The sequence below is a fragment of the Talpa occidentalis genome, unplaced genomic scaffold (genome assembly GCF_014898055.3).
Source record: "Talpa occidentalis isolate TD23 unplaced genomic scaffold, MPIMG_talOcc4v2.1 talOcc4.13, whole genome shotgun sequence".
Lineage (NCBI taxonomy): Eukaryota > Metazoa > Chordata > Mammalia > Eulipotyphla > Talpidae > Talpa > Talpa occidentalis.
This window is the reverse complement of record NW_023601322.1, coordinates 78957658-78984585: the sequence shown is the minus strand read 5'-3', so window position 1 is coordinate 78984585 and position 26928 is coordinate 78957658. Positions and strand designations below refer to the sequence as shown.

Below are 26928 nucleotides of genomic sequence, written 5' to 3'. Positions count from 1 at the left end.
GCAGCCTCTGCAGTGCCAGTTCGTTTCCTGGCTGCGGGCGAGGGTCCCACAAAAAAAAAAAAAAAAAATGGAAGATATTGACTTTTCACAACTTCTTTTTTCTTTCTGCTATTTGTTAGCATAGTTTCTGTTGGAGGAATGCAGAACACATAGAAAGACTATATCTGGTGTTTGGCCCCAGTTTCTGACACAGGGCCCCAAAATCTGTTGGAGTTTCTATAGTGATATAAATGTTGACATTTAACATCTAACAAGGTGACAGTTGGGGTCCCTAGATAGCTTCAGTGTGGGGGATGGTCACAGGCCACCAAAAAGACCAACCCTGAGATTAGAGGGTTGGTCAGAATGGCAGATGTCTGGGGACACTTGCGGCTTCCATCTGAAGATGAAGCATCCTTGAGGAGGATTGAGCCCTCAACCACAAGGAGCCTAACCCCGTGGGTTGTGTCAGAAATGAGTTATAGGTCTCCTATCAGTGCTGGGAACGGCTGGGAGGACCAGGAGGACAAGGTTGCATCAAAAAAAAAAAAAAAAAGGTTTGAGGGCCTCCCTGGTAGTGCAGGGGGTTAAGCACAGCACTATGAAGCAATTCTCAGCCTCTGCAGCACCAGTTAGATCCACAGTCAGCCAGGAAGCAGCCCACATGGCATAGCAGATCTCTCCTGTCTCACCCGCTGCTCCCCTTGGCAGTATATTTCAATCAGTCTGCCTGTTCTGTTCCCCACTCTGTCTCTGGTAAATCCTCTCACGCCCCTCCTCCTCCCTCCCCTCCCCACCGCACCTCTGGCCTGTACCCCAGCTCTTGTATGTATAATAAATAAATCTTAAAAAAAAAAGTGTTGGGCCTTCCTAGTGGCACAACAGGTTAAGCACAGCAGTCTGAAGCTATCCGCAGCCTCTACAGCACAGGGAGCTGTAGAGCAGCAGACCTCTCCTATCTCGCCCGCTGCTCTCCACAGCAGTATATTTTACTCAGTCTGCCTGTTCTGTTTCCCACTCTGTCTCTGGTGAATCCTCTCAACCCCCACACCTCTGGCCTGTGTCCCAGTTCTTATATGCATAAGTAAATCAATCTTTAAAAAAATGTTAGCAATGGCAAAATACATAGCAATTAAGAATCAGCATTTTACAACAGGTATGACTTCATATGTTAAATGAAAGAAAAGCAATAGAAAACATTTCTATCCATTTAAAATAGTTTGAGAAGCACTGGCTACTTTTATCATGTTACTACTGGATAAGAACATGAGTTAGTCTCACCAAAGGCAGACATTCCCACAGATCATGGCGATGGCATTGTTCCAGCCATACACGGCCACAGGGAAGTTGAATGCCGTGATGATTCCAACCAGGCCTATGGGATTCCATTGTTCAATGAGTGCATGGCCAGGTCCTGAAAACAGAAGGTGTGGGACATGGTTGACTGTGAACTTACTGCAGGTCAATTTAAAAAGAACAAAGGTGCACTGGCACATGTGGCAAATCCAGATGCCTTGAACAGGGATCACTTTACATGGCTGTAGGATAGTGGCACATTAATTAGCATGCAACAAAACCTGATAAGACACATCCCTTGAAGCCATCACAACATTCACCGTGCCTCTAATCCTCATAGGAACTCTTTGCGGCAGTGGCACATACTACTCCTATATGGGAGACCAAGAAACTTCAGAGGTGCCCTATCTGCCTTAGGGCATGTGATCCCAAAGGGCAGAGCCTGACCAGAACACAAGAGTCCTAACTCTCAGAACTCCCAAGTTCTTCATGTTCCTGAGGGGAGCAGTGGGTGAGACAGGAGAGGTCTGCTGTGCCATGTGGGTCAGCTCCCTGGGTAGGGATTGAACTCATGTCTCAGTGGCTGGCGATAGTGCTGTGTCTTTAATCCCTGTGCCACCAGGGAGGCACTTATTTATTTCTTACAAGTAGTACTAAATATAAGGCTCTATGGATTATTTCCAAATTGTCAAAAGTCCATAAAAAACTGTATCACCCATGGAAGTATCAACACCTAATTTTACCTTTAATAATAATAAAAAAAATCAGAAAGCTTCTTGATCTGATGCTTTCACCTGGTCTAACTGGCATTTCTTAAAGTGATTAATGATATTTTTAAATATTTATGCACTACTTGGGCCTCCCTGGTGGCACAAGGGGTTAAGTCTCAGCAATATGGGTCTATCAGCAGCCACTGCAGCATGCGTTTGATTCCCACTCAGAGAGCTAAGCCACATGCGCAGCAGACCTCTCCTGTCTCGACCACTGCTCCTCGAAACAGTGTATTTCAGTAGATCTGCCTGATCTGCTTCCCACTGTCTCTGGTGAATCCTCTCACCCCCCACACCTCTGGCCTGTACCCCAGCTCTTGGATGCATAAATAAAATAAACCTTAAAAAAAAATTATTTACTATTTACAATTCCTCATTTGCAAACGGTTTATAGCCATAGCATTTTTGTTTGTCTGGAGCACCCTGTACAACACTCAGCTTAGCTGACTTCACTGCTTACTTTCAGAAGGCAAGATGGGTCCCCCAATCATCCGTGATAAGCCAACAGCATAATCACAAATATCCACATACTCTTGAACTTCTCCTACACCTTCCACCAAGATCTTTCCCATCTCCAAAGACACCTAAAATACAAAAAGTCAAGTAGTATTTTTCCAACATAATTCATGTTTTAAACAATTAAATTGATGGGGGGAGCTAAATGGAAGGGGGGGGGACAAAATGGTTTGTGAAACTAATAAATTTCACAGTTTGTTCATATTTTTCTAAAGAATTTTTAAACCTAGGGCCTCCCTGGTGGCACAAGGGGTTAAGATGCAACCTATGAAGCTATCCATAGCCACTGTAGCAGAAGTTCGATCCCCAGCCAGGGAGCTACCCACATGGCGCAGCAGACCTCTCCTGACTCGCCCGCTGCTACCCTGAGAAGTGTATTTCAGTCAGAGCTCCTATTCTGCTCCCCACTCTGTCTCTGGTAAATGCTCTCACCCTCCACACCTCTGGCCTGTACCCCAGTTCTTGTGTGCATATATAAATGAATCTTTAAAAAAAAGAATTTTTAAACCTAAAAATTGTTTTCACTTTTTCCTACCCATCCTGTTACTCTTTCTTTTACAGATTTTTAAAATGTGTAAGTTGTTCTTCTTAAAAATCACAATCTTAGGCACAGAAATGCATGATAGCCTTATTCACCAAAGGGTTATATATTTACTACAAAAATACTTTACCAAGCTTCCTAGCACTTGAATCTTTTCCCTCAAGGCATCACCAATCTGTCTCACTACTTCTCCTCGCTTTGGAGCAGGAATCTAAAGGAAAAAAAAGAATGTCAGAGTCAGTGTAAACTTGTATCTGTAACAAAGTATTAGAAAAATGAGCTGTAAAAGGATATCATAACTGAAAGGTCATCTGCAGAATGGCAAAGCTAGAACCTTTCACAAGAATTTTACTTCAGTGCAGTGGGAAGTCTATAATGTTTTAAAGGAGCAAAATGAGACCACTTAACCTTCACCTTAAAATACTGTCTGATGGGTAAAGAAAATTGAAGGGAATAACAAACTTAAAATAAATGAAAGGAGAAAGCATAGAAGCAGGGAGACTAACCAAGAACATATTATTGCTGCTGAGGCAAAAGATTAAGGTGGATGGGCCGCCCTGGTGGCACAAGGAGTTAACACATAAGCTATGAAGCTGTCCACAGCCACTGCAGCATGAGTTTGATCCCCAGCCAGGGAGCAACCCACATGGCACAGCAGACCTCTCCTGACTCACCCACTGCTCCCCTCAGGAGTATATTTCCATCAATCTGCCTGTTCTGTTCCCCACTCTGTCTCTGGTGAACTTTCTCACCTCCCGCACCTCCGGCCTGTACCCCAATTCTTGCGTGCATAAATAAATCTTTAAAAAAAAAAAGATTATGGTGGCTTAGTTGTAAGATGGAAGCAAAGGAGACAAGTCAATTCAAGATCCTTTTTGTCCCCATCACCACCTCAGAGAACAGGCCCATTCCCTTTCATTGAACCTTCAACTCCTAGTTTATAGCCAGTCACCTACACACTTCCTTACAGAGAAGGCCATCACAGCTTGAGTGCGCTCAAGGTTCCTCTTTAGTCTCTTCTCCATGTCTTGGGATACTTCCCTCAACACCCATGGTTCCTGGAGTGTAACTTGGCATTCTAATAACATTAAAACCATTCCTATCCTTTGACAGTACAGTCTTCACTTTTGGAAACTGAACATATATAAAAGTATGCAAAATTATATTCATTGCAGTGCTGTTTATTCTAGAGAAAAAAACAAGAATTAATTAAATGTCCATTAGCACATGGTTGGCTAATGATGGAACAGTCATAAAATGGAACACTTAACACTAAATAGAATAAGATAGAGATAGAAGGGGAAAGATTTAAAGAGGCAGAATAGCAAATGGCAAAATAATATATATGGCAAGTCAATTTTTGCTTTAATTTGAAGGAATATACAAGATGTTAACAGTGGTACTTTTATGGGGGGGGGTGGAATTATAAAGACTTTCATTTGCATGTTTTACATATCTGCTTTAAAGATTTATTTTATTTATTTATGCATACAAGAGCTGGGAAGTAGGCCAGAAGTGTAGGGGTTGAAGGTGGGGAGAGGTTTCACCAGAGACAGAGTGGGGAGCAGAACAGGCAGACTGACTGAAATACACTGCTAAGGGGAGCAGCAGGAGAGATAGGAGAGGTCTGCTGCACCCATGTGTGTCACCTCCCTGGCTGGCCAGGGATCAAACTCATGCTACAGTGGCTGTGGATAGCTTCATAGTGCTGCAAATGGGGTTTGGGGTAGGGAAAGAATTCACAAGGCATTTTAAAGATCAGTCTAGTTATAGAGTACAAATTGAATTGGAATGAGATAAGATTCAGGCAGGAAGACCATTAGGCCAGATGAGCTTGATGGCTGTCTAGACTACAAAAATTGAAATTAAAAAATGATGCAATTTTAAATGTTCAAGGCCTGGTATTTGACAACAGACGCATTTCTCAACCTTGACTTTATTTCAGTCATGAAACTGTCACATTAGATTCATCCTACATGACTTATACCTGGAATCTTATTTTTTTAGCTTCTCACATGATTAACACGAGCAACAAGAGTTGCAACCAGGATTAGGTTTGGAACAAAGTTAATAAGGGGGGGATAGGAGAACAGGAGTGTCACAATTCTTGTGTGAGCTTGACCAGTCCCAGCATGACAGGGTCTCAGTAACTTTAGACCTTCTCAAAGTGGGCAATACGAATCCTCATTCCTCCACACTTCACCTGTAAAGCCACAGTTAGGATGAGCATCAAATACTGCCATGAGGAGGGAACTGTGAGTATTGAGGTATTAGCTAAACCTTTGGAGGAACTAATACAAAGATAGCCATGTTGACAGCAAGTATTTCTTTACTCAGTGAGAAACCACCAGCTGTTCACGGTACCCTGTCCTCAAGAAAAAGGAAACTGAGGAGGTCCTGGATGACTTTGGACGTCCACACTGCCTAGGAGCAGTGACTTTGATCGGCCTTACAGGCTTGTTCTCATCTTCCTGGCCCAAGGCCTCTCCCACAGCCATGCTCCGCCAGATCTTCAGTCAGGCCAGGAAGCACCCTAGCTGATCCCACTCTTCGTATTTATTGGAGCGGGAGGTATTGGTGCAGCGCTCTATGTCATGCGTCTGGCTTTGTTCAATCCAGATGTCAGTTGGGACAGAAAGAATAACCCAGAACCCTGGAACAAATTGGGCCCCAATGATCAATACAAGTTCTATTCAGTGAATGTAGATTACAGCAAACTGAAGAAAGAAGGTCCAGACTTCTAAACGAAATATTTCACTATAAAGCTGCTTAAAATGAAGGTCTTCCAGAAGCCGTCCGCACAATTTTCCACTTAACCAGGAAATACTTCCCTCTAAATGCACGAAATCGTGTTGGTGTATTCTGTAGGGGTTTACACTGATTAATAAATATATCTGAAACTTAAAAAAAAAAAAAAAAAGGAAACTGGCTCTTCCTCACCAGAGATGGAGAAAAAATGAGGACATACAGGCTATGGAGCAGATAAAGTAGCATTCTGAACTAAAACGAGTTGATGAAAGTAAGCAGGCTGACTCAGTATTCCTAACCAAGTTCTCTGTGGTTAATTTCAGTTATAAAAACATCTGGTTTTATAGATTCTCCTTCCATATTTTTATACTTTGCTTCCTTCCTCCCCTCCAAACCCCCCCCACCAAGAAAAATGCTCCCTTGAAAAATCCCAGGCTTACCTCACATGAACTAAATGAAGGAAAGGTGTGCCCTCACACAGGCAAGACCAGTCAAAAGGATAAAGGCCAAGTAGAAGGGGCCATGACAGCATCAAGCACTGATCTGTTCTTGTTTCTGAGACCAGCAACATCTAAGTCACTGCTCAGAAAGCAGGAGCACCAGAGGGGCTTAATGCAAATTCTAACAAGTGGGATCCCCAGCTGACATTACCACCACCCAGGGAAGCACCCTATTTCCATTCAGCATTCCCATTGTGTTGGAAATGATGTTAGCTGCAGAGGCTGAAATTGTGGGTAAGAGAGGACAGCCAAATGAGATCCTTAATATGAGTACAGCAACAAGGACAAAAAGGATATCACAATATTAAAGAAAGACATCACAAAGTCAGATGCCACCCCACAGGATACAGACAAAGACAGGATTCAAGCAAACACAGGTTCAAATCAGGTAGACACTGAATTCACACATGACTTCATTTACCCTGAAATGCATACATATAAAGTTTCTAATCAAAAGTTTCACAAAAGGGCCTCCTTGGTGGCTGAGGGGTTAAGTCTCAGGGTTAACACCACTACAGCCTGAGTTCCATCTCTGGCCAGGGAGCTAAACCCACAAAAGGCACGGCAGACCTCTCCTGTCTGCTCCCCCTCAGCAGTGTATTTCAGTCAATCTGCCTCTTCTGCTCCCCACTCTGTCTCTGGTGAATCCTCTCTTCCCCACTCCTCCCCATACCTCTGGCCTACACCCCAGTTCTTCTACTAAATAAAAATAAAATGTAAATTTCACAAGTTAAAAAATGTTTTTAAAAAAGTATACACCACGAATGAATCCTAATATAAAAATTGGACCTTAGTTATTAATAATGCATCTATATTGGCTTACCAATTGTGACAAATGTACCACACTAACATAGAAAGCTGGTAATAGGGGAAACCTGAAGTGTGATGGGGGGAAAAGGAACTTGATACTTTCTGCTGGTCTTTAAAGCCACCCCACACAGTCCCATTTTGGCACATTAATTATTTTGAGCTGATGGCAATATAGGAAAAGCTTTTTACAATCCCTTAAACCACCTAAAAGAACTTAGAAAGGGGGCCACTTAGAAAGTGTTAGGAAGACAGCTATTACCAAATAGAACTCTTTATATCTGAGAAACTTACCTGCAAGACCTGCAAACGTTTATTTACCAAACATCTGCCTTTCTCATTTTTCTGTGAATTGTCTTCCTCCTCTTTGAAGCCTCAGGCCCTTAGCTCATACATAATTGTCTTTTAGTTCTTGTATTTGTGCCCCTCCCCCATACACACAAAATTAAAATTTTGCCTTTGTCCTGTTTATCTGCGTTATGTAAATGCAATTATTAAACCAGCCACAGAACCTAGAAGCAAAGGGGAAAATGCTCCGTTCTCTACTGTAAAACTAAAATTGCTATGAAAAACAGCCTATTAATTAAAACACACTCACACAGGAAAATAATGATTTTTTTTTAAAGTATGCATTAACTGGGCCTCCCTGGTCGTACAGGGGTCAAAGGGTTAAAGACAGCGCTATCAAGCTATCACCAGCCACTGCAGCATGAGTTCGATTCCCCTGGATGGCCAGGGAGCTACCCACATGGCGCAGCAGACCTCTTCTGTCTTGCCTGCAGCTCCCCTCAACAGTGTATTTCAGTACATCTGCCTGTTCTGCTTCCCCGCTCTGGTGAATCCTCTCACCCCCTGCACCTCTGGCATACACCTCACATAAATGCATAAATAAATAAATCTTTAGAAAAAATAAAATGAAAGTATGCAATAACTTAAACCTGGAATGTGAGGTGATCACAGATCATTAAATTTTACACATGCCATTTATGCATTCATGTATAATAATCACAACTATGAAACAAAAACACACTAAAGATTTGAAGGGAAATGCACCAAACATAACTAAAAAGCAGTCTGTATTGAAGGTGAAATGAAGGAATTAAATTTGATTATCTTATTTATTATACTGAGACCGGGAGGACTGGGACAACAGAAAAGCTGAGACATGGGACAATGATTGAAGACAATATCGAACTTAGAACAATACAAACAGATGTTTTTGCTGGAATGTTCGCTGATTCAGTCTCCACCAGAGGGTAAGATCGGGCCCCAGGATGACTGGAATAAACAACATCACAAAACTTCCCAACCACCTGGTGCCTAATGGATAGTCTGGCACATTGAGCAACAAGTTAGTCTGACATTATATATGGTTATAGACAGGGCTGGCATAAATGGGTACCTTTCTTGGATCCCCTCCTGCTATCAGGAGCTCTTCCTCTTCCCTCTTGCTTCAATAAATCCATACTTGCTTGCTCTCACGTTTGGTGAGACGGCTGTCATTCCTCAACCCATGTATACACCTGGACCCACAAGCATCAATTCTCCTAACAATATTATCCATCATTTTTTTTTAAATATTTATTTATTTATGCACACAAGAACGGGGGTACAGGTCAGAGGTGTGGGGAGTAAGAGGATTCACCAGAGACAGAGTGGGGAACAAAACAGGCAGATCTACTGAAATCCGGAGCAGTAGGTCACACAGGAGAGGTCTGCTGTGCCATATGGGTCACCTCCCTGGCTGGGGATTGAACGCGTGCTGCAGAGGCTGTGGATACCTTCATAGTGCTGTGTTTCATAACCCCCTGCGCCACCAGGGAAGCCCCTCCATTATTTTTATTAAGAATTATGTATTACTCTTAGATCAGAATGAAATTTTTAAAAATTATTTATTTATTTATTTATTTATTTATTTTTTGCGGGGCCCTTGCTGGCAGCCAGGTAACGAACTGGCGCTGCAGAGACTGAGGGCAGCCTCGCAGCCCAGCGTTCAACCACTGCGCCACCAGGGGAGACCCCAGAATGAAATTTTAAAAGTTACTTTTGAGGTAATAAATGGTGCTGCATTAAACACTGTTCTCTACCCAGCTGGTGTTTTTCAGTTCAAGGATATTTTTGACTTCAATATCATGGAACCCTGAGCCCAACTTACATCAGGATTAGAATAGAGGAAAGATATCTGAGCTTTGCACAGAGGCGGTCTCTTTGTTGGCAGCAAAACTGTATCGTACCCAGGATTCTCCTTAACAAGCCCCAGTACAATCACTGATTCAGAGAAAACTTCTGGCTCATTAATCCCAATCCAGCATGGGTTTTATAATTCTTACAAACCTCAGGCAGCCTAAGTTAAATGATTAACTTATTTAATGATAATATTTAACCTTCGTGATAACTCCGGGAGAGAGGATCACCTGGTTTCTTTTCACAAAACAAAGCATAAAATGGTGAAGTCATTTACCTAGGGGAAGACCTGGATTAACCATTCAGGAGATTCCTACAGCCTCAGGGCTAAAATATTTGGTGGTAGACAAAAACTGATGGGGGGTGGGGTGGGAGCAATCTAGACCCAAGCAATTCTTGTTCTTGACTGTTCCTCCTCCAGTTACTCCCTTAGGCAGTAACAGCTGGAGGTAGTTCAGGCCAGTTCCAGGAGATTCCTATACTTGCTCAGATAATCCCAGCAGGAGATACAGAGACCTAGGAGGCAGAACCTGCCTCACAGCCCCATCAGAAAATGGAGGAACTCAAGTCCCTGCCCTCTGAAAGAGCCACCCCAGTGGCTACTAATGTCACTGCTCTTTGGACCAGGAAGGTCAACCTGCACTGATAATAGCCCCCCCAACCCCCCTAGATAAATCTGGAAGGGGGAGGAAGCAGAAGGAGTGAACAGGTATCTTTAGCACACACATTTCTTTCTCTTTGCTCAATTATGAATTTGAATAACTTTGATTAGAGAATAACAATTTCATAATTTATGTTTATGCTACATTAATACAGTTTTAATCCACTTAAAATTACTCATTTACTGAAGGCCAAAATGGAAAAGGAATCCTAGGACATTAGCAGAGGAGACCATCACAGCCCTCAAGGAGCTCCCATTTCAGCAATAGGGCATGACCTGCCTCATCAGGTCTTTTTATCACTGCAATTACAGTGGAAATGGAATCCTCTTATGTGGTATAGAAAATAAAAGGCCACACTTACATCTGCCCAGATTTTCCACGCTTCCCTTGCTTTCTTTACAGTTTCTTCATAGTCTGCCATACTGGCCTATATTAAGAATTAGGGAGAGACAAAGAGAAAAGGAAAAAGAAATGATCATCTCCTAAGAACACACAGATTGTTTTAGGGAAAGAATAGGAAAATCTCTGGGTGACCCTAAGATTTCTGGTTTAGAATGCTATCCACACCCTACGCTTCCAAAAACTCACTAAAACGCAGTAAGACAAATGCAGTAAGTCAAAACCAAGCTGTGCTTCCTTTTTTTTTTTTTTTTTTCAAAAGTTGCTTCTCAAAGCAAAGTTTATTGGCCTTACCTAGGAACAATACCTGAGGTATATTAGAAATGCAGGACCTCAGGCTCCAAGCCAGACTTAGAGCTTGGAATCTCCAAATGACTCAAAAGTACTACTTGAAATGGGCCCTCCTTTCCCTGTACTCTTTAGGGTTCACCTTTTCTAGGGTGCACATACCCCTACCTAAATAGTGAAACTCTCCCATTCGAAAACATCAAATGAAAAATAAACATCTCAACCTTTGACTTTGTAATTTTGTATTGTTCTTTCAGTGGCAGTTTGAATTTTAAAGACATTTACCTGGCGAACTCTTGCTATTGGTTCATTGTTAGCAGGACAATAGGTCGTGACAACCTTAAAACAGAAAAAAGACCATTATATACAGAAAATGCAATCCTTTCCAAACTGAAACAAACCAACCAAACAGAGAAAAGAAAAATGAAGGGGGGGTGGGGGAAGGGGACAGACAATATCCAAACTCACACATTTAAATTAACTTGTTATAAATAAATCACTATACAGAACTTGTCTTTCACTTTTTACCTAAACCTCTCCAAAACTCACTCTTGCCATCTTAATATTAAGTATGTAAACAAAAAAAACTAAACCATAACCTGTTATTTTTACTTTTTCCATGCACAACAGACCAAAGTGACAACTTTTACCTATTCTTTTCGCTCCCTTACCCAGCCAAACCTCTAGTCAGAAGGTGAGCTAGCAAAGGCCAGACCTGTGAGAAAGGCCTGTTATTTACACAAAGTTGAAAGGTCAGTTAGAAAAAAGAATAGAAAAGGGTTTTATCCATCATCAGTCCAATGAACAGATGCCACAAGAAAAACAGACGAAACTAAGCAAAGGTGGGGGGGACTTGGAGAGGAGACTTGGGGAACAATTAAAACCACATGCATCTCCTTCAGTCACAGATAACCAAAAAGAAGGTATTTCTTGTAGACAAAGCAGGTTCCTTATATAACATTCAACAAGGTTTGCTAAATGTTATATAACATTTTCTTCTAAATGCTTTCTTTTGTATGCAGCTCTCAAAACACCAGCATGCTAATAATTACCTTCCCCTCATAATTCTATAAAAGATTTTATTGATCATCAACTGGGGCTGCAGGCATGGTAATTAAGCTGTGAACAACAGAGAAATACTGAAAACTCGGTCCTCGAGGAAGCTCGGAGCCCAAAGAAAACATGATCTAGGACTGCAGCAAGTCCCAGCGTGCAAACTCCAAAACATTTCAGGAATGAAGACAACATAAAACTACACTGTAGAACATTACCTGTAGCGCAGAGCACACCTGAGGAGCCAGTCAAGCTCAAAGGTAAGATAATTTCCAATGCCAAGCCTGCAGCAATGCTCTACACAGCTCGCAGGCCTCTGCCTTAAGATACAGTAAGTACTCATGGGAAGTTTTAACTATCAGCAGCTCCAAAAGGACATCCATTCTCTAAAGCACCCAAGGACCTAAAATCGAAGAGCATTTTTTAAGGCCCCTTAAGTCACCCTAAGAAAGCTTTTTTGTGTCGATTCAAAACTTCCCACGTATTTCAATCGCCTCCAGCGGCAGCGATTGGGGTTGGGCAGCGCCCGCCCGGCCCCCGGGAGTTCAGTGAGGCCGCAGAGATTTCCCCGCATTACCTCTCCCCGGCCTCCCCAGCTTCCATTATACACGCCTTCGTTTTCCTCGTGGAGCCCCAGCTCCTTTAGCCAAGCATACTGGGGCTGACTGATCAGTAGAGAGGACATGGTGGAAGCAGGACACCTCCTAGGTTCGGAGAGCTTGCTCCTCTTTGCAACGTGCACAAATTGCTGGAGCGACACCCGCCGCAGAGGAATTCGCCACATACTGAGCCCGAGGCGCGCGCTGCGCCTGCGGCCGGTGGCCCTGCAGAAATAGCGCCCCGCCCCCCGCCCGCGAGAGCCTATTGGGCAGGCCCGGCCCGCCCTGTGGATACGCCCCCCGCCCCGCCCAGCCAGCCCCGGGTCTTCCGGAGGCGCTCAGAGCTTAACCCCCCGCCTGGGACTATGGGGGTGCTACAGGGAGGAGTCGAGAGGGCTACTGCCATCTGGTGAAAGACGCCAGGAATCGCGGCACACACTAGACATTCTTTTCAGCGAAGTATCGACTGTAAGTACAGTAGGTTCGAACAGGGCTTCTCAGAATGTCATCACCCGCTGTCTTGTCAGATGCACATTCGGAATCAATGGGTCTGGGCTGGGATCTGAGAGTCGGCATTTTTTTTAATTTATTCATTTATGCATTCAAGAGCTGGGGTGCAGGCCGGAGATGCAGGGGGGTGAGAGGATTCACCAGAGCCAGAGTAGGGAACAGAACAGGCAGACGGACTGAAACACACTGCTGAGGGGAGCAGCGGGCAAGACAGGAGAGGTCCGCCTCGCCATGTGGGTTTCTCTCTGGCCGGCCAGGGATCGAACTCGTGCTGCAGAGGCCTCAGACGGTGCGGTGCTCAAACCCTTGTGCCACCAGGGAGGCCCTAGAGTTGGCATTTCTAACCAAGTCCCAAGTGATGGTGACGCCCCTCTTTGTTGGAATGGCTGTTTCTTTGTTGACTGGTTTTGTTGATGGGAGATTTGTTTGTTTTCACTGCTTTGGTGGAAAATGTTCTAAGATGGTACTTCTTTCTATATGGCCCCCCTGGTGGCGCAAGGGGTTAAGTGTCAGCACTATGAAGCTATCCACAGCCACTGTAGCACGAGTTCCATCCCAGGCCAGGGAGCTGACCCACATGCCCTGCAGACCTCTCCTGACTCGCCTGCTGCTCCCCTCAGCAGTGTATTTCTGACAATCTGCCTGTTCTGTTCCCCACTCTGTCTCTGGTGAATCCTCTCACTCCCTGCACCTCTGGACTTCACACTTCTTGTATGCATAAATAAATAAAACGTATCTTTTTAAGAAAAGACACAAAAATGGCAGCTTTGGGGGAATTGGGCAAAGTGGCAGCAGAGTGGACATGGGGCTTGCCTCCTCCACACACTCAAAAACAAATGACAACAAAACCCTGAATGACAAATAAATGATTACTGCATTCCTCTGCAGGAGCAATGGCACAGCAGAAAGGGGTAGGAAAAACTGTAATTGAATTGACAATTCAATTAGACACCAGGGTAGTACACCAAGAGTGTACTACGAGGGTAGTACACTAAGAGTGACACCAGGGTAGTACAACCCACAAAAGGGAGGAGCAGTTGCTGTATGGAGCTTCTCTCATACTCTTGACATAAGGACACACACATATCAGGGGCTTTAAAAAACTGGGTCCTGCACCTGAGTGGAGGGTACATAGAATCGGCCTGCAGGACAGAGGGTGTACCACTGAAGAACTGTAGAAAGAAGGATACAAGGTGGTGGTTACTGGGCCTCCCCAGTCGTGCAGCTTGAGCACAGTGCTATGAAGCTGTCTGCAGCCTTCACAGTGAGGGTTCGATTCCCTACTCTGTCTCTGGTGAATCCTCTCATCCTCCCGCACCTCTGGCCTGTACCCCAGTTCTTGTATAAATAATTAAATCTTTTAAAAAAAAGGGGGGTGGGTGGGTGGGTACTGCCTTAAGCCTAAGGCTCCCAAGCTATCGATAGAATAGCTGGAGCCAGAACTGGCAAACCAGGGGTAAGAGCCAGAATGGATCACCTATGTTTTCTCATTAGAAGACCTATGTTGACAAACCAAAATACTTAAAAAAAAACCAAACTATTAAGTGTGGCTTCTGAGGTTAGGAGTCAAGGGGGAGGGAAGAGGATTAAAGGGGTATAAGGGATTGGGGGGTGGGGAGGAAGCAGAGTAACTTTTTCCATAGTAACCCAAAATTGGAAACAGCTCCATGAAAAAACAGTAAATAAACTGCAGTATATTCATATTTTGGAATATTTAATAAAAAGGAATGAACATATTGTACATTTTGAGGAATTTAAAAAACATTAAATTTAGTGAAAGTTTATCAGAAGTCTATATCATACAATGATCTTTTTGTATATCTACGGTTCATTCTTTAGAAATAAAGATTAAATCCCTGCATTACCTTCCTCTGCATGTAGAGGCATCCATATATCTTGACATCAAAACAATTTAGAACCAGAAGCCCCTGTCAAGAATAATTACATTTTTAATGTCAGTGACTTATTGTTCCTATCTATAAAGGCTAAATTCAGATTTGTGTTCTCAAAGAGTACAATCTGTCTGACTGCAAGTGTTCAATATCTAATTCTCATTATCTAGTAAATTCTTTGTCTAGTGTTTGTCTATCATTAAAACTTTAGTTCCAGTTAACAATCATGTAGTCATGATGGATCATTAATTCCACTTCAACCCTTATTTTTCCTCAACAGAATGGGGGAAGAGGTGATGCTGAAAATTCCAAGCTTTTAATATTGAGGATGGTCATTCTGTGACCTGTCCTCATTCTGGGGTCATACAGAAGCCTTGTTAACACAAAACATATGCTTAGATGGAAATTCCCAAGGGTTTCATAAGCCCTGAATGAGGAACTGGGTTAAAGACCAAATACTCAAACAAAAGATGTTCATAGTGCTCTTATCACAGGAATTTATTAGGGCTTTAGGAGCTCTGTGTCAGAACCCAGGGTACATATGTATTTTTTTCTTATAAATCACAGTATCACAAAACAGTTCCAGGATAAATTGCTATATCATTTCTTTTTTTTTAATATTTATTTATGCATGCAAGATCTGGGGTATATATAGGCCAGAGGTACCATGAGTGAGAGGACTCACCAGAGACAGAGTGAGGAACAGAACAGGCTGAATGACTGAAATACACTGCTGAGGGAAGCAGAGGGCAAGACAGGAGAGGTCTGCTGCGCCATGTGGGTCACCTTCCTGGCAGGCTGGGATCTAATTCGAGCTGCAGTGGCTGTGGATAGCTTCACAGTGCTGTGCTTAACCAGTTGCGCCACAAGGCAGGGAGGCTCTATTATTATTTTTTTTTTAACAAGCAAATTATAGAATTGGATTTTTTCTTTTTAAATATTTATTTACTTATTTATTTATACAAGCACTGGGTACAGTCAGAAGCGTGGGAGGGTGAGAGAATTCACCAGAGCCAGAGCGGGGATTAGAACAGGCAGACAGACTGAAAGCACTGCTGAGGGGAGCAGCGGGCACGGCAGGAGAGGTCTGCGCGCCATGTGGGACCCTCGCCGGCGGCCGGGGATCGAACTGGAGCTGCAGAGGCTGCGGGCAGCTTCGCAGTCCAGCGCTCAACCGCTGCGCCACCGGGGAGGCCCCAGAATGGATTATTATTATTTTTTTTTAACAAGCAAATTATAGAATGGTAAAAGGTACAAATAAAAAGATTTCTTTTGTGTTAAAAAAAAAATCAATAAGTATTTCTTAATCCTCTATTACATGGATTCAACCAACCAACATTTTACCGCACCCCTTGGTTGCACATCGCCCATTGGTTGAATGCCTGAATGCTGAACCCTTAGGAAAAAGGTCCTAAGTGGACCAAGGCATCTCAAACCCGTTTTCCTAGGGTTGATTGTATAAGCAAGAAGTCACTGTACTGAACACTGAGGGGAAACCACAGTGAATAAAAGACATTTTAGTGGGAAACTTACAAAAAAGAAAATAAATACACCTACGACCAGAGTCTTGAAAGTGATAAGAGAAGACCCTTATCGCTTAGCATGATGGAAAGCCCGAGAAGGCAGCACTGTTTTAAGTACAATTTGTTCCCCAAAATGGGTTAAGGGGGCTTGGGGGAGGCTGGGGGCTAAGCAGACAGAACAGCAACCGCAAAATCCTTGGGCGAATAAGGATCGGGGTGCCTGGGGATGAAGGCGGACAGCGCCAGCCCAGCCCGCGGGGGCACTCGGGCCCTGTCGCGGGGAGGGCACCGCCCGGAAGGGTCCCCAGCAGCCCCGCGCTGCGCGGACTGCGCAGGAGTGGAGAGTGGAAATGGGGAACGCCCGTTCTGCGCGCCCAGGTGCGGTGTGTGGGGCCGACGGGGGAACCCCAGAAGGCTGCTGCTGTCCGTGCGCTTCTTCGGGTTCTCAAGAAAAAGTTGGACAGAAAAGGCGCCGCGTGTCGGGGAAGCAGGGGTTCACGTTCCCGGGGCCGCCCAGGTGAGGCGTCGGGGCCGCGGGCCGGCCCGGACCGCAGCGACCCCACAAGGCGCACGGCGGGGCCCCCCGCCGGCCGGGGGCGCCCGAGCCGCCGCCGCGGGCCGGACCTTCCCGCCGCGCCGCCGGAAGTGCTTTCCTGAGCCGCGGGGCCGCGGGAAGATGGCGCAGGAGCCCGGCGCCATGGAGGACGGGCAGCTCTCCGACTCGGACTCGGACATGGCGGTGGCGCCCAGCGACAGGCCGCTGCCGGTGCCGGTGAGCGCGACGGTCGGGCGGGGCCTCGGGCCGGGCCGGGCCGGGCCGGGCCCCGCGGGGGCGCGGGCGACGTTGGTGAGGGTGTGGGGCGGCGCGCGGGGCCGGGGCTCCGTGGAGGGGCGAGGGGCGGCGCGCGGGGCCCGGCCCGGGGGTGCGGAAGGGGGCCGCAGGCCGGACGAACCCCCTCCCCGGCTTCTCCTCGGGGCGGGGCCCGCGCAGCCCGAGGCCCCTGGGAGCCGGGGGGCGGCTGTCTGCTCGCCGCTGCCCGCGCGCCTCCCCCGTTTCCCGAGTTCGCGGGCTGCCCTGTTCCGGGGCTGCCGGGTCTTCCCGGAAGTGCAGATTTTGCCGGAGAGGTAGAGCCCGGACGCGTTTGCCCGAAACGGCCCGCGGCGCTCAGTGGCGCCGGGAGCGCACGCGAGACGCAGCCCGACGCGTGGAGTTCGCCCCTCGCGCGGGGCCCTGATGGGCGAGACTCCCACGACTCTTGCTTTGTGAAGCGCTGATGGGGCGCTGGCCTTTATGTTGGCGTCCCGGTGTTCTAAATTGGAGTCTGTTCTGACTGCCGTGGCAGGCGGCAAGGTTTTAGATGGGGCTTCGGCGCCAGCCTCCTGGCATTTGAATCCTGGCGCCACCACTGTGACCTGCGGCAGGTTACTTGGCCTCGCTGCCGAGCGCTCCAGCCTGTAGAAGGAAGGATCCCAGTACGCCCCTGGCTCTGAGGGTCGACTGGAGCATGCAGTACATCGTTGTGCCCGACAAACGTTAGGTGTCATTATTTTAAAAATAGGAAGACTGTTTTCTTAATAACTTAAGTGACCGCACCCCCATTTCTAGCACATCAGAGCTGAACAGATGCTTAATTGCTGTTTAGTGTAAAAAGCAAAGGGACGCCTTTTGCATATGTGTCTTAGGAAACTGACAGCAATATATCTTGTTTTTCAGTCTCTTTTAGGTTGTTGGGCACATTGACCCATGACTTGGTAAGCGTACTGTCATGAACTGCAGTTTCAAAAGTAATACCACAGATTGCTACTTAAAGTAATATAGTCACTGAAGTGCATAAAGGAGGTTGATGAGATTGAAAATCTCCTGAAGGTGAAAATGAAGTGGTTAATTTTTAAGAAGGAAGCCTTAGATTAGAACTAAGTGCTGCATTTATTGTAGAAGTAAGAATCTGTGACTTCAAAATGGGCATTTTCCATATGAAACTTAAGAGAAATAGAAATTGACTGATTTATAGATGTTTCTGAATATTAGTTCCACTTCAAAATGGTCAGTTGAATCCCTACAGTTTTCTTTTAATAGCATATGATGGGTGGAGTCAGTGTGTTCTGTGGAATTGATTGTATTTCCCTTCACTTGCAGAAAGCACTAGGTGGGGACTGCACAGTGAGGCCCTTCCAAGGTACTGCAGCAGCATGTGCACCGGCATCACATTATCGGACTGTTAAAAGTGTGGATTCAAGTGAAGAGAGTTTTTCTGATTCAGATGATGATAGTTCCCTTTGGAAACGAAAGCGGCAAAAATGTTTCAACCCTCCTCCCAAACCAGAGCCTTTTCAGTTTGACCAAAGCATCCAGAAACTACCTGTTGCTGGAGGAAAAAAGATTAACAACATATGGGGTGCTGTGCTGCAGGAACAGAGTCAAGATGCAGTAGCCACAGAACTTGGAATCTTGGGAATGGAGGGCAGTATTGATAAAAGTAGACAATCTGAGACCTACAATTATTTGCTTGCTAAGAAACTTAAGAGAGAATCTGAAGAACATTCAAAAGAATTAGACAAGGAGCTAGATGATTATATGCATGGTGGCAAAAAAACAGAATCAAAGGAAGAAGAAAATGGGCAAAGTCACCTCAAAAGGAAGCGACCTGTCAAAGACAGACTAGGAAACAGACTAGAAATGAATTATAAAGGTCGGTATGAGATCACAGAGGATGATTCTCAAGAGAAAGTAGCTGATGAAATTTCTTACAGGTGAGCATTTAAATTTGTCTGGGAAATGAGCACTCGACTGACATCTTCCATTTATAAAAAGTAAAATAGATTCCAAATACATGAATGATGATCTTTTTTTTGAGATTTTTGAATTTCAGGAACAAACTCTGGGCTTACTTGGTTATCTGAATATATTTGGGATTTCTTAAATTTGGATAAGCCTGATAAAATAATTTTGCAGACTTTCATGAACTAAAGTATGGCTTGCCCTAGGTCACAAATTTCAGGCCAGACCTGGAACTAAACCCTATTCCTTTATTCCTAGTCTAGTATACTTTCTACAATAATGCATGGCCTTTGAGAAGAAACAAAGGAAGCCTAGATGTGGTTAGGGAACTGATAGGACTTCTGCAGTATTAATCTACCTTCATCTCTGTGGAGTACACACTTTGTTAGAAGTGTTACTTAAGCGCCTGTGTATTGACCTCTCAATGGTAAAATGAAAATAATTGTGCTTATTTCATAAGGTTGTTGAGAGGAAAAACTGAGATACACATATAAAATTTTGAGGAATGTGCTTATACCACAATCAGAAATTTCAGCTGTATGTTTGTTCTGAGGTACAGTACCTGTGAGGAAAAGATCTTATCCATTCTAAGCTCCCAGACATCTCTGGAGTTTGCAGAGCTAACTTTTATGTATAATAATTAAATCACAGTATAGGTTTGTTATCTGTTTTGAATGGGTCGGATTGATTTTATCTTCTTTTGCTTTTAGGCTTGTATTCCCTTTGCTGTATGTGCACATTAATTTTGAAATCTGCTATAATCCAATAAGGCAAAATAAAAAAGCCAAGTTATGAGACTTGAGGTGGAAATTTGAGGTTACTCTCTCAATTGAGTCACCCAAGAGGGGAATATTCCTGTTTCAGTAATTCTAACGTTAAATATTGAAGATTTGAAAAAACGCAAGTGTGATTAGAACAGGATTTTGATTCTATTTGGAGATTAAACTGGAGACTTCAGGTAGATTTCTTCAAGTTTAGGCAACTAATAGAGAGGTTAATATCACTTTATTTGGTCCTTATTAGGTTACAGGAACCAAAGAAAGATCTGATAGCCCGAGTAGTGGGGATAATTGGGAACAAAAAGGCAATTGAACTTCTGATGGAAACTGCTGAAGTTGAACAAAATGGTGGCCTTTTTATAATGGTAAGACTAATGCTACATTGTTTTCTGTATTGTATTATTTTTTATGCTGTTTTCCAGAAATAGTCTCTTATTCTTGCATCTTTCATTTATCATAAACTTTCATAGTGTGTTCCATACTTTTAAAAAACTTCAATAAAGGCTGAATTTAAGAAATTCAGTAGTCAGTTTTTGCAGTTAATACTTTCCTTACAAAAAACATAAATAAATTGTAGCCTGTTAGTGTGTGGTCAATAACACATCTCTTACAAGACCCAGTAAGGGTAGGGGCTAGCTTTTTTTAAAAAGTGTCTGAGGAACCTGCAAACTCGGGTTTGAGCATATGGATTTTGGAGTTTGAATTGCCTTGTTTTGAGTTCTGGGTCTGCAGTTCATTAGGTGTGAAATTTATTCATGAAGTGTAAGATCTGGTTAAATTACTTGACTTCTCAAAGCCTTGGGCTGCTCCGCTGTAAAATTGGGATTAATCCTTTGTTTTAAGTATTAAATGAAATGGTATGTTTAAAGTGCTGATGGCTGTCCAGCATTGGTGAACAGTTAACTTTTGGTTCATTTAATTTATATATTCTTGAAAGTAGGTTTTTGAGGGCAAAAAATAATCTTCCTCTGTGTTACATAAAAGGTACAGATAAACAGTATATTTGTAAGTATTAAAATTTCATGAGAAATGGAGATGAACACAAAAAAAATCTAAAAAGACTCCTGGGGTTGGGGAAGCAATAATGAAAAAAGATTGAAAATGTTTTACTGATTCAGGGTGGCAGGAAGAACACTCTTTTGGCTAGAGCCAGATCACAGGCAAGAACAGTTTATCCCAAAAAGTTTTGCAGATCATGTTTAATTCAGCTTGTACTATAGGGTAAAGATGAAGTTTGAATGACTTTCTTATTTGCTTCTCATAATGTGATTAGTAACACCACAAGAGAATAAATTAATATGCTATGGAAATGGAGGAAAAAAATCACTTATTTGATAGCACTGATTGAAGAAAGACAAAACAAATTAAAATCATGAATGTTATTGGCACCCCTGTTTGTGTTACTGTTGAGTACAAAGTTTATAAATGGATCAAAATTTTACTATTATAGTAAGGAAGCTTTATGTTGTACTGAGCTAACACAAACTCACTGAAGGTTAAGAAGATGCAAGCTCTAACTCACTTTCTTTTGATTTATTCTTTCCTTGTACTATTATTTATTGTTATAGCAGGCTCTAATCTAGACACAGGAAGTTTATATTATAGTTAGGGTGGGAGGAAGATCCTCTATTAAGAATAAATACATATTCAAGCATGTTAGAAAGTGATGATAAATGTTACAGAAGAGATAAGTGCATGTCGGGGTGGTAGAAGGGAGGAAGATGTTGGAGTTAAACTGGAGGGGTCAGTAGACCTGACTGTCTCCTTCAGCCATTACTTTAGCCTACATGGTAAAATTATTCTGTTCTTTTTTGAAGAATGGTAGTCGAAGAAGAACACCAGGTGGAGTTTTTCTGAATCTCCTGAAAAATACTCCTAGTATCAGCGAGGAACAAATTAAGGTAAAATAATATCCTTTACTTGAGATTCATTATAATTTGACTTCCACTCAGCCTCTAGCTTCATTTTCTACTGATTCCTCTTTTCCTTCCTTTTCAGAGCCAAGATTAAAAAGTCTTTTTTTATGGAAGTTTTTCCTGGTCTCCTAGCACATAATTATTTTTTCTACCTTCCTACAACTTCTTATTAATGATGAATTTCAAGCATACAGAAAGGGTGAAAGATTAATTAGATAAATATGTATATATATTTTCTACCTAGATTCAAGGGTTAATATTTTGACACTCATACTTGACCTATATAATTTTTTTTCTGTGCAATTTGGAGATAAGTGGCAAACATGATGACACTCAATTATAATGATTTTAGTTACCATCTCCCAATAATAAGGACAATGTCTCACATAGCCTTGGGACTCACTGTAACATCTTAAGAAAAATAAAAAATAATTTCAATAGTATCATCCTTATTCCAGTTTTCTGCATTATCCTAAGTATGTCATTTATAACTTTTTTCCTTTCCCAAACCAGTGTTCTATCTAGACTGCCACATTTCATTGGTATATCTCTTTTGATCTTTATTTAATCTCATATTTTCCTTCACAATTTGGACCTTTTGAAGAGTCCAAGATAGCTGTATAATAGAATTTACTGCATTCTGGTGGTTGTCCACTCATGAATTTGTTTCAGTCATTCCTCTATTTGCATTATTTCTTATAAACTAGAAGCATGGTACTTCAGTTTTCTTAATTATTTTTGTTTTTCTGGAATTTTTTTTTTTTAAGATTTATTTATGCACACAAGAACTGGGGTATAGGCCAGAGGTGTGGAGGGTAAGAGGATTCACCAGAGACACAGTGGGGAACAGAACAGGTGGATCTACTGCAGTATACTGCTAAGGGGAACAGTGGGTGAGACAGGAGAGGTCTGCTGTGCCATGTAGGTTAGCTCCCTGGCATGGCCAGGGATCATATTCAGGCTATAGGGGTGGTGGCACTGAGACTTAACCCCTGCTCCACCAGGGAAGCCCCGAGAACTAGTTTCTTACTTAAGAAAGATACGATACACAAGCAAAACAACTGTTATATTTGAGCTGTATATTTTCTTTACTTTAAAAATGGGAGGTATAGGGGCCTCCCTGGTGGCACAACGGGCTAAGACGCAGCCTGAGAAGCTGGCCGCAGCTTCTGCATTGCAGGTTTGATCCCTGGCCAGGCAGGAGCAACCTACATGGTGCAGCAGACCTCTCCTGACTTGCCCTCTGCTCCCCTTAGCAGTGTACTTTTATCAATCTACCTGTTCTGTTCCCCACTCTGTCTCTGGTGACCCCCATACCTCTGGCCTGTATGCCTGCACTTGTATGCATAAATAAATAAATCTTTTAATAAATAAATAAATAAAAAGGGGAGCTATGCGTGATTATAATATCTTTTCCCTTTTTAGAGAAATAGTATGAAATGATGAAAAAATAAGAGAATCTGGGTAATGGTCTTTTGCCATTTGTGTTTTCCCAAATTTTCTGCGTTACTATGGATTAAGTACCTTTGTCATTAAAGGGAAAAAAAAAACCAAAAAGCAAATAGAATACTATTTTAGGTAGATTCCATATACTATTTAGATAATAGTGTTATAATCATTTAATTGCTCTGTTGCTAACGATTAATCTACAGGACTTGGAAACTAGGAATGAACTAAGGATTTGTTTCCCCCTTGTTTTTTTTTTTTTTTTTAATTTTTTTCCCCAAAGATTTATTTATTTATTTATACAAGCACTGGGTTCAGTCAGAAGTGTGGGAGGGTGAAAGGATTCACCAGAGCCAGAGCGGGGAGCAGAACAGGCAGAAGGAACGAAATACACTGCTGAGGAGAGCAGCGGCGCGGCAGGAGAGGTCTGCGCGCCATGTGGGACCCTCACCTGTGCAAACTGGCACTGCAGAGGCTGCGGGCAGCTTCGCAGCCCAGCGCTCAACCGCTGCGCCACCAGGGGAGGCCCTCCCCCTTCTATTTAAGTCTTGTGTTAGAAAATACAAAGTTTGTGAAGAAAAGTGACTTAGAATAGTTAAAAGTTAAATTGTTAATCTTTTTTAAATGTTTAGCAGTAATGATCTGCAAATAGTATATAGTCAGATTCTTATAGGCTTAATTACATATTTTGGGTTGTTGGAAAAGTCATGGCACATTTTTTCTATGTTTTTCAAAGAAAAAAAACAAAAAGTCATGACTTTACTGACAACCCGATAGATATGTAGGGAAGAAAAGCAAGTTGCTCTTAGCTTATTTTTTTGTCTGCGTTTATATTAACATGTGGCAACAATATTCTTTGGACCATTCCCCAATTTGTCCTGTTCATAATCATGGAAATAAAGTTCCTTTTTAATAAAACTTGCCATATTAGGAGGGGAAGAAGGAATTTCACAAACTTTACTCAATATTGCCAAGCATTGTACTACCTAACATTGTTTTTATCAATGTTTATACTGCCACATAAAATCTACATACTTATACGTACAGCTACCTTTTAATCTGTCCATTTGAAAGTGGTAAGTAAACTCTTAAAAAATTATTAGTTATTAGGCCTCCCTGGTGGCACAAGTCTCAGCACTATGAAGCAATCAACAGCCACTGCAGCATGAGTTTGATCCCTGGCCAGGGAGGTGACCCACATGGGGCAGCACTCTCCTGTCTCTCCCGATGCTTCCCTCAGCAGTATATTTCAGTGGATCTGCCTGTTTTGCTCCCTGTTCTGTCTCTGGTGAATCCCCTTACCCCCTGTATCTCTGGCCTGAGCCCCAACTCTTGTATGCATAAATAAATAAATCTTTAAAAAAAAGAGAATATGGATTTGGAGAAAACATATTCATTAAGACCTTATACCTTCACATGTTATAGCTCTGTAATGTTATGCCTCCCTCTCCTCATCTGAAAACAGTGATAATGTACCTACTTTATAGGTTTTGTGTGAGAATGAAATGAATTAATATGTCTTTGTTTGCATAATGCCTGGTACGCAAGAGTGCTCATTAAGTAAATGGTAGCTGGTACTTCCCTTTGAATTCATCTTTTCTGTCCTGCCTTTTTTTTTTTTTTTTTTTTCATATATGCATCCTCTTCCATTAGCAATTACTTTTATTCCTACTTTTCATCAATGCACTCATATTCTGAAGCTTTTCTTAATCCCAGGGCTCCTTACTCCTTTGTTAGCTTTGTGTCCTCCTTGTAAATATTTAGCATAAGTTTTAGGAGAGGTTCCCTTTATCTTACCACCCTTCATAGTTCTTTTTATAAATAAGAAGGGATTTGCAGTTTGTGTACTTAAGACTACAGTAGTGACTAGCTTTGCTACAGCTTTGGAGAGTCCCTTCCTGGGATACAGTAGAGTGTCTGAAGTGTGTTCCTATACTAGCTTCTGTTAAAACTCATGAACCTTCTCTGTCTTAGCAGTCCTTTGGGCCGCCTCCTTAGATCCTTTCCTTTTATTTGTTTTGTACTCTGTGTCAAGGGTCCCCAGATGTCACTTTATGTTTTTCTGTGTAATATTTTAATTGGTATGTATTTTCTATGTAAATACTTCTCATTAACTGGTGATTTTGCTCTTCAGAAGACATCTAACAATGTTAAGGGATATGTTTGGTGGTCACAATTTGGGTTGGGTAAACATACTACTAGGTAGAGGGCAGCTAAACATCGTAGAATACACACAGCAGACTGAATCACTGATCTTGCCCTAAACTTCATTATTGCCAAGGTTGAGAGACCCTGTACTAGGAAATCTCAAATTTTCATGCTATAAAATCTCTTTTCTGACATCCTGAAAGGTATCCTAGTGCTATGTTTTTATGCCTTGTGATAAAAACTTTTGACAAAGATCACTATTTTCACATGAACCCAAAACAGCATGATTTTTCTACTGTCTGTGTCCATTTAGAAAATATAGGAGTGATAAATGGTAGAATAAGCATAGGCCCTAGACCTAACACTAGGTTGAGTTTTAATTATTTCATCCTCTGTTCACAGTGGGGACTTGTATCTATTTATCTTGTATCTATTTATCTTGGACTCTGTATCTATTTATGACTCTAATAATATTTCTTTTTTGTGAGAAATGGAGATGATAATTATAAAGGGTTTGTTTGTAATAAACTTCATAAATGGTAGTTCTTTACTAAACAACTTTACTAAAGTTATTCTTTTGTTATAGGACATTTTTTACATTGAAAATCAAAAAGAATATGAAAATAAAAAAGCTGCTAGGAAGAGGAGAACACAAGTACTGGGAAAAAGATGAAGCAAGCTATTAAAAGTCTAAATTTTCAAGAAGATGATGATACATCACGAGAAACTTTTGCAAGTGACACAAATGAGGCCCTGGCCTCTCTTGATGAATCACAGGAAGGACATGGAGAAACAAAGTTAGATGCAGAGGAAGCCATTGAAGTTGATCATTCTCATGACTTGGACATCTTCTAGTCATTTTGAGGAATAAGCCTTTCTAGAATAAGATTATAATAAACCATTTCTACTGAGATTTCTTTGTTGTACTTTGCACTGTTAAACGTGAAAATCTGGAGAGAAATCTATTCTTGTTTTAAATAAAAATGAATATAATGGGAAGTGAATGTGATTGATAGAAACATTAAAAAATTTTCTCATGTCTGGCAAAATACTTAAAAATATATATGCAGAGGATTTCAGTTTTTAGTCTGTTGCATGTGCTAGTGATTACTAGTTGATAATCAGTTTTGTCTAGGTCATTATAACATAGTATTCAAAAGTTTTTCTGATTTATCTGCTGTGAATTATGATTGGTTTTAAAACATTCCATTAAAGGATACAAATGAGACATTGTTACATTATTATGAATGCATTCACATTTAGGTTTTTCTATGTTAAAAACTTTTAGGCAATTTTAAGGATACAAACTGAAAGTAGGTGTATACTGATGGCTCGTACCACTGTCCAGAAGTAAATCAATATCAGATGCTTTTCAAAGAAATACTGGTTCTTCTCCTTTGTGTTTGACTTCTTATTAATTAACTTCGCCATATACTAAATTCTGAAAGTTATATATAGCTGTGTAATTACCATGGACATTTTAAATACTCTCAGTGGTAACCTAAGAATGTTTTACCTTATGTTAAGGACATTAGGGTATTAAAAATGTCATATCTACTTGAAGTTTGAAATTATTCATTTATCGAAGGAAGT

The 26928-nt window shown here is 42.2% G+C and overlaps 2 protein-coding genes and 1 pseudogene across 3 annotated transcripts in view; 2 read left to right on the top strand and 1 right to left on the bottom strand.

Annotated features, from left to right (window-relative positions):
• The window catches only part of ALDH7A1 (aldehyde dehydrogenase 7 family member A1), an 84310-nt gene that overhangs the window by 31114 nt on the left and 26268 nt on the right, over positions 1 to 26928 (bottom strand). The window contains exons 2-7 of one of the 2 annotated variants that reach the window (XM_037509432.2): positions 14718 to 14780; positions 10976 to 11029; positions 10365 to 10430; positions 3233 to 3313; positions 2506 to 2629; positions 1261 to 1393 (exon numbers count right to left, since the gene is read on the bottom strand). In XM_037509432.2, the coding sequence (XP_037365329.1) occupies positions 1261 to 1393; positions 2506 to 2629; positions 3233 to 3313; positions 10365 to 10430; positions 10976 to 11029; positions 14718 to 14780 (521 nt within the window). Of the gene's footprint in view, positions 1 to 1260; positions 1394 to 2505; positions 2630 to 3232; positions 3314 to 10364; positions 10431 to 10975; positions 11030 to 12320; positions 12563 to 14717; positions 14781 to 26928 lie in introns of those variants that run through there. The other variant, XM_037509431.2, reaches the window with a different exon arrangement.
• LOC119243532 (cytochrome c oxidase subunit NDUFA4-like) lies at positions 5599 to 5971 on the top strand (annotated as a pseudogene).
• On the top strand, positions 16925 to 26290 carry PHAX (phosphorylated adaptor for RNA export). Its single transcript, XM_037509433.2, is given in 6 exon segments — positions 16925 to 17039; positions 18405 to 19018; positions 20070 to 20190; positions 21643 to 21726; positions 25922 to 25991; positions 25994 to 26290. Coding segments are annotated over 6 exon segments (1182 nt in total). The 5' UTR covers positions 16925 to 16943; the 3' UTR covers positions 26191 to 26290.